This window comes from Aethalodelphis obliquidens, unplaced genomic scaffold (assembly GCF_003676395.1).
Source record: "Aethalodelphis obliquidens isolate GAN/ISIS:26980383/991018 unplaced genomic scaffold, ASM367639v1 scaffold1, whole genome shotgun sequence".
NCBI lineage: Eukaryota > Metazoa > Chordata > Mammalia > Artiodactyla > Delphinidae > Aethalodelphis > Aethalodelphis obliquidens.
The window spans coordinates 73946403-73958730 of record NW_020837945.1 but is presented as its reverse complement, the minus strand read 5'-3'; the positions used below and the strand labels follow the sequence as shown (position 1 = coordinate 73958730).

Below are 12328 nucleotides of genomic sequence, written 5' to 3'. Positions count from 1 at the left end.
AACTTAAAAGCTTTTGCACAGCAAAGGAAACTATAAACAAGACAAAAAGACAACCCTCAGAATGGAAGAAAATATTTGCAAATGAATCAACGGACAAAGGATTAATCTCCAAAATATATAAACAGCTCATGCAGCTCAATAGTAAAAAAACAACCTAATCAAAAAATGGGCAGAAGACCTAAATAAACATTTATCCAAAGAAGACATACAGATGGCCAAGCAGCACATGAAAAGCTGCTCAACATCACTAATTATTAGAGAAATGCTAATCAAAACTACCGTGAGGTATCACCTCACACCAGTTAGAATGGGCATCATCAGAAAATCTACAAACAACAAATGCTGGAGAGAGTGTAGAGAAAAGGAAATCTTCTTGCACTGTTGGTGGGAATATGAATTGATACAGCCACTATGGAGAACAGTATGGAGGTTCCTTAAAAAACTAAAAGTAGGGCTTCCCTGGTGGCGCAGTGGTTGAGAGTCCACCTGCTGATGCAGGGGACATGGGTTTGTGCCCTGGTCCGGGAAGATCCCACGTGCCGCGGAGCGGCTGAGCCCGTGAGCCATGGCCGCTGAGCCTGCGCGTCTAGAGCCTGTGCTCCGCAACGGGAGAGGCCACAACAGTGAGAGGCCCACGTACCGCAAAAAACCAAAACAAACTAAAAGTAGAACTACCATATGACCCAGCATATACACAGAGAAAACCATAATTCAAAAAGACACACGCACCCCAATGTTCACTGCAGCACTATTTACAATAGCCAGGTCATGGAAGCAACCTAAGTGCCCATCAACAGACGAATGGATAAAGAAGATGTGGTACATATATACAATGGAATATTACTCAGCCATAAAAAGGAATGAAATTGGGTCATTTGGAGAGACGTGGATGGACCTAGAGACTGTCATACAGAGTGAAGTAAGTCAGAAAGAGGAAAACAAATATCGTATATTAACGCATATATGTGGAATCTAGAAAAATGGTACAGATGAACTGGTTTGCAAGGCAGAAATTGAGACACAGATGTAGAGAACAAATATATGGACACCAAGGTGGGAAAGCGGGGGCAGGGGATGGTGGTGGGATGAATTGAGAGATTGGGACTTACATATATACACTAATATGTATAAAATAGATAACTAATAAAAAAAATTGTAGTTATACAGAAAAAAAAAAGAAATAATATACTTTAGAATTTTCCAACAAAGGGATGTAACTGGAGAATTCAGGACTTGAGTCAAAACTATGGCATCAATGGCACAGAAAATCAAGTGTAGAGAAATCAGCTTAGGCTCAGGCAGTGGTTGATGGGAGAGGTGGGCGGAGCTTCTCTGGTGTGGGGGGCTGAGCTAGGGGGCGAGACCCACCTGCCAGCTCCCAAAGCTCTCACACCTACATCTTGATCCTCAGAGCACATCGAGAAAGTTCCAGGACAGGGAAACTGGGGGACCCAGAGCTACAGCAACGGGTCTAAGGGCACACGACTAAGAAGTGTGGGGCTAGGATCCGTCCTGATGGCCTGAGCTGTCAGCAACGTGCTTGCAGCAACACCACAAGGCTTCTGGAACAGGAAGACCCATGCCCACATTTTCAGGACCCAAGGTGAACATACACAAGGGACCTTGTCTACCGCCTGTCCCCTTCTCTTCCCACCGGCCTCTCTCCGGTACTGTGAGTAGAGATCCCTCGCACAGCTGTGTCCCCGCACCTCACAAGCCTAAGGGAACGCACTTCTGTGACGGGGTCAGCCTAGAGAAGATGGACCTTGGGAGGCATGCCACACAAGCCCTGGGTCCTGGGTACCTGAATCAGGATTTGAGATGGGGACACAGCCTCCAGATGGGCATGTCCCTTTGATCATGCAAACTTCTCACCCCTTGGGGGTGTCATGGTGGGAGGGGAACCAGAACAGGGCCTCTAAAGTTCAGTGCAAGACCCTCTTGTCCCAGTCCACTGGGGCAAAGGAAGTGATAGTTGGTACTCACAGTGAGGGTATGGAACACGTATCATTTCCAAATGTTCCGCTCCCAGCCCAAGACTCACTCTCACATCACTCTAGAATGGCTAAGAGTTTGTGCTGTGGTGTCAGAGAGTCTGGGTTCAAATCTTGTCTCCATCCCTTACTAGCTGTGTGGCTTTGGCTGAATTACTTAACCTCTCCGTGCTTCAATTTCCTCACCTTCAAAACAGCAAGGTTCAATACTACCTTCCTCAAGGGGTGGTTCCGAAGGGTGAATGAGAAAATGCATTAAAGGCTCCAAACCCAGAGCCGTGTACACAGAGAGCACTCAGCTCCATCAGCCCAGGCCAGCCCCAGCTCTGTGGTAAAGCAGTCACAGGAGTCAGCTAAGGAAAGACTGGTGAGCTCATCCAAGCACCTCATTTACGGGCCAGCCGGATGTCTCGCTACAGCACCTTCTGGCTCTTCTGGCCAAGGGAAACGGGTCATTGTTTTGTCCTTGGTTTAGTGGAGCTCAGATTCTGATGTGGCCAGGATGCCCTGGACTTGGGCCTCTTCCCCGAGCCACCCTCAAGAGCAGGTCTCCACAGGCTCTGGAGACCGGGAGCATCCCCGCCTAGGTACCGTGGAGGACGGCAGCAGAGGGGACAGTGGGGCGGCAGCCAGAAGATTCCAACTCGTCATCTAAGAAACCACCTCTGCATTTGCGCAGAGACAAGCAAATGCCCACAAAAATGTTCCATGCCTTCAGCAAGCCAAGGAAGCCCGGCTTTTTGTGGAGGAGGGGGGGAGGGGTGACTGGCTGCGAATGGACTCTTTCCTCTTCTCAGATTACTTCTGGATTGGCACATTTGTGTGTGTACCACAAGCCCATCTGTCATCCACCACAGAGCCAACCCTCACTCCTTCCAGAGGGTGATGGGAGCCCAGAGCCCGGCCCGACACCCCCGGGGGACTTGTCCCTGGACCTGGGGTATCCACATCAGGATCTGTCTCACCAACGTGGCTGGATTTTGCCCCTCGGGCTCTAGTACATCTGCGAGCAGGAAGAGGGGCTTCCAAGGCTTATCTGGAGCCCCTGACTGCCTCACCCAAGTCTCAGGACCCCGGTCTCCTTTCCTCTCAATCAGGGAAGTAAGCCAAGTGGCTGAGGCAGTGGGACCTGCGCTGGCTCCCTTCCCAGCCAGCCCGCCCTCCCCACCCTCCCTGCTGCCCAGCGTGTCCCAAGCAGTGAAGTAATCCCTCAGAGTCCCAGTTTCCGCATTTGTAGATTGAGAACAATCATGATAATCATGATAATAATAATAACACCCGCATTACCGCGCATTAGGGTCATCGTGGCAATTAAATGAAATAACTGGCCATGGGTTTATGATACTCTGATATAATAAATTTATATTTGGTCTTCCTGGTTCCTGGCACAGAGCTCCAAAAACCCTTGGAATATCCTGAGTGATAAGAGGAACGTCTTTTGTTATTCGTAATAAGCTCCTTTCAACCCACACCTGAGTTTATGTCACTGAAGTGACTTTGATGGTCCCCTAGAGAGCTTCAGACGGTACACAAAATATTTGCAGTGGTTATCTCTGAAGAACAGAATTAATTGCGGGTGATTTTAATTTTTTCCTTTGGCTTAATAATGTATTTTCAACTTTTAAAAATAATAAATAGGTGTCACTGTTGTAATAAGGTTGTTGTTTTTATAAGGTATAAAAATAATGTAGGGAATTCCCGGGCAGTCCAGTGGGCACAGGTTCGATCCCTGGTCAGGGAACTAAGATCCTGCCTGCTGCACAGCACAGCCAAAAAATTTAAACAATTAAAAAAACTTTTTAGATCATGTAAAACACACAGCACAGTTCCGAGTACCTAACAGGGGCTTCCTTGACTCCTTTCCTTCCTTGCAATTACACTGCAGAGGCTCAAGGAAACTTCATCCACTGTCATAGCTTCCTGAAGGGAACTAACATTCTGAAATAGGAGGTTGTGAAGCGGGCACTGTCCTTTCTCCAAATGCTCCCCATGGGCCCCACCTCTAGCCCTCTCTTAGGCAGCCCCCTCCACGAGAATGCCCTTGCTGACCTTTCCCTGTTGCTACCTGTCCCCATTCTCCCTACCCTCCAGGCCAGCACGTCACACGTCCCCTGGGAAGCCTTTCTGGACTGCGCCTCTTTTGGACCCTGCAGGGACTTGTCTTCTGTTGAACATGTGGGTCCTTCTGCTCTGCCTTCTAGTCAGTTGCGCCACCTGACTAGGAGCCCCTGGGAGGTGGCGGTCCCGTGACCGCAGCATCTCTTACCTGGCCGTGCACCCCAGCACCTGGCCCAGGGCTGAGCCAGAGAGGTGCTCAGGCCCTGGGTGCCGAATTGAACAGGATGTATTTGTGGCTCTCGTGAGCCTGTATCCAGGGTCTTATCCTTCATCCTGCTTCATGGGTTAGGGCTCTGTCATTGCTGTACCCTGGGTTTAGATTCTGACCCGGCTACCTACTAGCTGTGTGGGATTGGGCAAGTCACTCCCTCTCTAAGCCTCAGTTTCCCAATACCTGGTCATTACCCCATCCCTTAGTGTTAAAATTAGCACTCAATTGGATGATAAATACGCTAAATGAGATGGTAAATAATAAAGGACTTAATGCAGTGCCTGGCAAATAATAAATGTTTGCTAAAACGTAGCCACATACATGTTTTATTCCTACTTTATCATCGAAACCCGGACACTTCTGAGAATAAAAGGAGAGCTCTTGATAATTATGCCAGGATGACAGGCATGAACAAGGGTGGGACCGGGAAAACCTACACATATGGTCACACTGCTTTATCCCCACCGTCCACTAGGAGTTGTCTGTGCCCAGGGACTGGGTCACCTTCATCTCAGAATCCCACACCGTGACCTGCCTCCAGCCCCAGCCCAGCACCACCCTGGCTGAGTACCTCAGGGGCTTCTCCTGCCCGGGCAAGGGGACACAGAAGGTGCAGCCTACATGGAGTTGGGGACGTGCTCTGAAACCTGGGACGAGTGGCCAGCCCATCTCCTGCCCCCAAGCTGGGATCCCAGGCCAGATTCCTCCCACGTCCCCACAGACCCTAGAGCCCTGTAGTGACCCCAGGAAACCTACCGCGAGGGGCTCACGGTTGGGGACCAGCTGCCCTGGCTGTTCCTCAGGAGCAGAAGGACTTCTGGTGTGGTCAGTGGTCAGCCTGAACCCAGCAGTCCTGCTGCTGATCAAAGTTCCAGGCAGTGGTTCCTCCCCTCACGTGGCCTGAGCGTTCCCGGAATGTCACCAGGGTCACAGGACAGCAGAAGAGAATCTAGGCAAGGCCTCTGCAGATTACAAAATGACCCTGAACTGTTCGCATGGATGGATCCAGGTTGGGGCCAAAATCCAGCTAAGGTTATGGTCTTGGCAACTTTAGGACCCTAAGGGCAGCCATTAGGCCCTAGAAAGTTTCTGGTAAGCTGCTCTGGGCTGAGGGCTCCACATTCACATCCCCTCCAGTGCAAGGTCAGACAGACCGCAGCTGGGCAGCCGGCCACACGCACCCGTGGGCTCTCAGTGCCAGGAGAAATTCTAAGAGGGTTGTGGGTTTGCTGTCCTTTTGTGTTTGTTTCTTTATTTAATGCTTATTTAAGTTTGTAAATGCTTTCTGAGTTAAAAGGGGGAAATGATATAGGAGGGTGAATTTTGGCCCAATATGGAGAGAGAAGCTTTAACCACTGGGATATCCAAGGATGAAAGCAGTTGCTTGAGGAGAGAGTGAACAGCCCTGAAGGTGTTCATCCAGGGGCTTCAGAACAAAGTGAAGAGTGTGTGTGTGTGTGTGTGTGTGTGTGTGTGTGTGTGTGTGCGTGTGTGTGCACGCGCACATGCAGGCACTTTAATGAACGCTGAGTGAACCTCACTGCCTTTCTGAGACATAGAAGAAACTCCAGCCTGGGAGTCTGGAGGCCTGGTTGTCTTGCAAGCTCAGCCACTAGTTCCCTAGGTGACTAGGGGAAATACGATTGGGACATTTCCTGTCCCAATCTTACCTTCTTCATCTATAAAATGGGTTGAACCTATTCTTAAGGCCCCTTCTGGCCACAGTGACCTATAGACATCATTGTGGTCCCCACTCACTTTCCAAAGACCTTTCCCAGCCTGGAATTGGTCTCTGTGGGGGGCTGTCCAGGTCAGCCTTGCATTCGTGTGACAAGCGTAGCATCAACAGTGAGATCCCCTAGCCAAGGCGCCCACAGTATCACACGTGTCTTGTGTATACCGTTTATTGCTGATTCTGCGCACCAAATCTGTTACAAGCAGCATCCAGGAAAGACAGACCCCCCAACCTTGCCCACCAGGGCTCACACTCTATAAAACCTCGGGGGCCTAGAAAGCTCTAAACGCATCACCAAGCACCTGGGACTATTTGCAATGATTCTTTAAGCGAGGCAAAATTGATCTACTTTTGAAGGTAGCACGAAGGCAACAGGTTTGTGAGAACAATCTCTCCTTAGGTCAAGGAGAGAGCTCACACTGGGAGGAGTTTGGCCTGGAGGAGTGTCTGCCCCATCCCTCTCTGAACCACAGCGAAGACCTGCTCCCCAAGACCACCACCGGCTCTCCAGCAGCCCCGATTCAGTTCCGACTGTGGGATCTGTAGGCTGAATTCTTTGAGTGATTCATAGCTAAAGGCCGGGCTATCTCCAGTGTCCCTTTAGCAACTCTAGTTATCTAGTTATCTCTAGCTGTCTGCTCGCCACAAGCTTCCTGAGTTTGGAAATGATCCCCATCACTGCACTACACAGACATCTGAGACAATTGTATTGGTTCCCAGGAAGAGTTCTGAGAAGGGTGTTTTGCCTTTAAATTCTAACGAGGAGGAACAATATACACTCAGCCCAACAGTTCCTTTGAGAAAAGCCAGTTTTTCTTTAACGGGTGGATGAGTTTAATTTTTTCCTGTATTCACAAAGCGTTGGATCCACACAGTACCAGGTGAGGTTCCAATGGCTAAGACTATGGTATGGGGAGCAAGAGGACGGTGACTCCCATTTTCTTTGGTTGTACAAAGCTTAAAGAGAGAAGGTAAAGCCACAGCCTACTGAATAATGTTGCGGAAGACAAGTGGTTTTAGACCCTCTCACATGTACTACTCATGCACAGGGGTGCTGTGAGGGTTAAAAAGAAAATGGCTGTTAGGTGCTTTGAAGGGTATCCATGCACAGCAAGCATTTTTGAAAAACAGTGGTTCTAATGGGCTTTTATTATCTTTCCTCCAACATTGACCCACCACTCCAAATGGAGTACTGGCAAGGGGAACTAGAAGCCAATGAGCAAAGGGGGAAAGTGAACTCAACTTTTGGGGGACCAAGCAGCTCACTCCAGCCCCAAGAAGTGAGCAAATGCATCATCCTGTTGGAAAGGAAACTCCACCCACATTTTCTGGCAGCTCCCTGACCGGACAACGTGGTTCAGAAAGACCAAAACGCCTGCCAAGGAAGAGGAGGCCCCGTGGCTCCTTCCGGTCCATGCTGATGGGAGAAAGGAACAGGCAAGCTCAGAAGGTCAGGCAAAGGGCCCACCACCCCCACCCAGGATGCTCCTGTGGGGAGTCATCTGAGGACAGCTGCCCTCAGGCCACGTGTGATACCCTGGGCCAGAGAGGAAGATATTCCAAGGTCATGGCCAATGCCATCAATACCCAGGGGTTCTGGGTTCCGCTTGGCAGGGCACGCTGGATGAAGAGGACTCCTTCTTCACCTCTCTGCCATCTCTGGCCCACTTGTACCCTTGCACAAGGAGACGTTGGAGCCTAGTTACAAGGAGCATCTTGAGGAATGCAGTGCCAAAGCATGCTTCCTGTCTGGAGGAGAGCAAGCCAAGCTTCCCCTTTGGGCCCCAGGATCAATATGGCAGGCCACCATCAGTGGAATGGTGCCCGTGCCCCAGGTTCTGGACTCACATCATTTTGGACCCTGGCAAGCCTTGATACATGTCCGCCAGGTGCTATAAATAATTTGAAAACATTTTGGAGACCCAGATTCACCTTGGGGATACTATGTCTTTTGCCTTAACAGGCCCCAGCTCTCCCAGATTCCCTGTGACAGAGAGTGAAAAGCTACAAAATGCACAAGTTCTTACACACACATTTTGTTGGGACCTTTCGGCATCATGCTGTTAAGGCCCAAGGGAATTTCTTATTTGTCTCGTGGGGCAGAGGGAACTAGTAAAGGCCAGTCAGGATTGAGAGCAGATTTCCAGATCCCTGTAGTGTTTGATGCAGCTCTTTCCTGGGCAGACACAGATACGGGAAATTCTCCATTTCACTGTTTCTGCTTCTAAACTGGTATACCAGTTGTCCAGAGAAAGACCTGCATTGTCCTGGGTGTACTTTCTTTACCAGTGTGAATATATATGTAGCAGGAAGGATGGCGAGGGCAGGCATTCATGTGACTGCAACTCTGGACCAAACAACTCAACTCTTGTAACCAGACCACAGGCAGGGAGAGGCTCCACAGAGGGCCCTGACCCAGTGTGACCTATCTGTGTACCCATGTTGCCTGCTGTGTATGAGAATGCTGAAATTCAGTGTCTAGCTGACTGTAATGTCGATGGAGAATTTTACCACAACCAGAGGGATTGCCGGGTTCCATTACACTTGGCTGTCCAATTAAAGGATCTCATCTCTGAGCTATTTCACTTTCCCAAACGGAGAGTGAAAATTAAAAACAGATATAGGCATATCATGCCCATAAAAGGCCCAGGCAGAGGAGCCTCCAATGAGCAACAGACAGCTTGTTGGCAGGGTAGGGTGTGTGGTTGCACGGGCCTCTCTAGTTGAGATGCCTCTGACCTGGCCAAGCCTGGTGCTTCAAGGTCTGGGATTTAATACAATTTCCCGTCCAGGCCAGAGTGTACCTACATCGTCTCCTCCAACCCTGGCAGCTGGGCCTTTGCAAGGGCTGGCTGCAGGGGGAGGGCAGTGAGGGGCTCATCCTGACCCATGGGGAGCCAGTTCCCAGGTAAGGTCATGCCACCTCCACAGGCCCCAGTCTCCTCCAGTAACAGCTCAGGATGGAGGATCCTGGCGATGTCTCGTTTCTTAATTTGGGTGCTGGTTACACAGGTGTGTAAAGTTTGTGAAAATCCATCAAACTATACACTATCATGCTTTTCTGTATGTATATTACACTTCCATAAAAAGTTAAAAGAGAAAAATCCTGGGGGTGAACACGAGGACCCCCAGACACGAAATTGCTTTCTCCGTCCAGTACCAATAAGCTGATTTTCAAGTTTTCCTGCGGGGCGGTGAGAAATTCTACATGATTTTATTCCTTAAAGGACTGAAATTTTCAAAGCAAAGTTTGCAGTTCAGAAATATCATTCTCTAAGCGGCTAAACTTGTTGCACCGGTGCCTTTCTTCCTTTTCCAGATAAAAATCACAAGAGATGCTGAGGGTAGTCCGGCCTCCAGGACCTGAACAGCCTCATTTTTCCCTTCTCTCTTGCATACCATCCTGAAAGCCAGGGCACTTGGCAGTTCTTAAGAGATCAGCTAAATGGTTTGAAGCCTTCTTCGAGGAGAGAAGTCACCTTGCCTTCAGGAATAGGAAGTGAAGGGAGACCTTTCATTGAGGGGACAGGGTAGAGCCATGTCGCAAACAAGAGGAGCGAAGAAGGGGAATCAACTTACATAATACTTGGGAGCGGGGCTGTCCCGGTGGAGAACCATTGCCACAAAGTGGCAGGTGTGTAATAACTGCGTCTATAGAGGTTGGCAGGGGTACAGACGCAGGGAAGGTGGTTTTTGGAGGAGAGCTGGTGAGGCTTTAGAGGAGGGGCTTTCTTGAGAGAAGCCCAGGGATGTGAATTGGGAACACCGCAGGGTTTTTGCCACAGTGGGTTAGTTCTCCCTGTTGGTAAGAAGGCTCTGAAAGAACCTCTTCTATAGGAGAACCAGGCAGGTCAGGAAAAGGTGGGGACACCTTTCTCTCAGAGAGAGGGGGAGCAGGGGATGGCTCTGTGGACCCAGGGGTGGAGGCGGAACAATGAAATCCCGGATCCTCTGGGGGTCCCATGGTTCCCCAGCCCTGTCTCCAGCCTCTGCCTCTCTTAACACTCATTGGGCGCCTTCATCTGCATCAGGACTGCATGGTTCCTCTTCTTGCAGAAGCAACAGCAGATGCAGGCAGCCAAGGAGCAGGCCAGGGCGATGATGCCAATCACAATGGCAGCAATGGTCAGCCCGCTCTGGGCCTGGGTCATGCCCCCCGTGTCACGGCTATCGGTGGTCTCGATGGTGGTCAGACTGGTGAAGTCAGTGGTGGAGGAGACGCAGGTGGTGTCGGAGTAGCTGGGTGTCTCTGGGTGGCTGGACACCTTGGGGACCACTGAACCCTGAACACTGGAGACAACATTGTCATCGATGATGATGAGGGACTGGCCTCGGACATTGGCTGGGCTGAAACACACCGGGGGAGTGTCTGTCCCCAGCCTGGCCTTGTTGAGTAGGAGCCAATTGTGGAGCGGAAGGATGTCTGAGTCACACCTCCAGGGGTTGTCATAGAGCCGCAGCTCACACAGCTTCCCCAGGTGATCGAAGATGCCCAAGGGCAGGTTCTCTAGCTGGTTGTTCTGCAGCTGGATGGTCCTGAGTTCATTGGCGTTGGCGAAGATGTTGCTCGGGAGCTGTCTGAGGCGGTTGTTCTGCAGGGAGATGTTCTGCAGATTGGCCAACGTGCGGAAGACACTCCCATCCAGCTCCTGCAGCACATTGGTGTGGAGGGACAGCTCCCGCATCTCCACCAGCCCATTGAAGGCATCCGGAGAGATGTAGCTGATCTGGTTGTGGCTGAGGACCAGGGCCTGCAACTGGCGGAGGCTGCTGAAGACATTGTCTGGGAGGGAGGCGATGTGGTTGTCATAGAGCCAAAGCTCATGCAGGTTGTGCATGGGTCCAAAGATGCCCGGAGAGAGCTCCTTCAGGGAATTCCCGAAGAGCGTGAGCCGGTTGAGCTGGGGCAGCTGCATGAAGATGCCGGAGGGCAGCTGGGAGATGTGGTTGTTGGACAGATAGAGCTTCTGGAGGTTACGGTTGTTGTGGAAGAGGCCAGGAGACAGCATACTAATCTGGTTCTGCTGCAGGGCCAGCTCCTGGAGGTTGCCAAGCCCGTCAAAACAGCCCATGGGGATGTCTGAAATCCTGTTCTCATACAGCCGGAGGACCTGGAGGTTGCTCAGGTGCTGGAAGACCCTGGGTGAGAGGTGGGTGAGGCTATTCTTGCCCAGATTCAGCTTGACGAGGCCCACCAGGTGGTCGAAGACCCCATCGGGGATGAACTCCAGGTGGTTGCCGTGCAGCTGCAGCTCCTTGAGGTTGCTGAAGTGGGCGAAGTGAGTCGGCTGGATCTGCACCAGCTGGTTGCTGGACAAAAGGAGCGACTCTAGGTTGTCCAGGCCCTGGAAGAGGCTGACGGGCAGAACCTGAAGCTTGTTGTTGGCGAGGCTGAGGTAGCGCAGCGAGCCCAGGTTACGGAAGGCACTGGGCGCGATGTGGGACAGCTCATTCTTCTCAATCCGCAGGGCGATCAGGGCCGAGACGTTGAGGAACGGGGATTCGTTGAGTTCGGTGATGTGTGTGTTGAGGATCTGCAGGCTCATGGCGTTCCAGGGCAGCGGGGTGGGTACCACCACGATGTGCGCCCCCGTGCACTCCACCTGGGAGGCCCTGGAGCAGGTGCACTCTCTAGGGCAGCCATGGTCGGCCCAGCCCACAGCCCAGGCGTGGCAGCCCACCAGCAAAAGGAGATAATGTTTCAGCGGCATGGCCTCTGCAAGGAGAGAAAGGGCACGAGTCAGGACTGCCTCACTGACGCTTCAGCTGTTTTTAAGCCAACGTCAACCTTGGGTGCCAAACGCTGGCTTGCCTCTGAACCCCATCACCACATACGCATCTCATGCTACCTGTGGTCTGGTCTGCAGCCTCTTCGTCTTCCCCCAGGCCTTCCTATTTCCATGCCTTTGCCCAAGCCATTCGCCCCACTTGGAGGGCTCTTCATCCTCATCCAAATCTTCCCCACACTTCTAAGTCTAGCTCACAGGCAGTCACCTCCAGGAAGCTTTCCAGGATTCCATGAGTCAGCTTTAGTTACCCTCCCATGCAGGCGATTTTCCCAACTTCCATTACGGCCTAAGCCATAGCAGCCACACATGGCATTCACTGTGTCCCCGTCTGTCTCCTTCACTAGTCTATAGGCTTTGCAAGGGCAGGGATGTTTGTGTCCCGTCCCTGTGAGCTCCTTAAGTCAGGAGCAGTATCTTATCCACCTCTGTGTCTCTCAGAGCACCTGGACTTGCTAGTTGAACGTGGCTTCCTCAGGAGGAA

The 12328-nt window shown here is 51.2% G+C and overlaps 1 protein-coding gene across 1 annotated transcript; it reads right to left on the bottom strand.

Annotated features, from left to right (window-relative positions):
• Positions 1-9874: 9874 nt before the first annotated feature.
• On the bottom strand, positions 9875-11769 carry LRRC15 (leucine rich repeat containing 15). Its single transcript, XM_027106876.1, has one exon. It carries the CDS (start codon positions 11767-11769, stop codon positions 10057-10059), a length of 1713 nt encoding a protein of 570 aa, XP_026962677.1. The 3' UTR covers positions 9875-10056.
• Between the last annotated feature and the right edge of the window lie 559 nt (positions 11770-12328).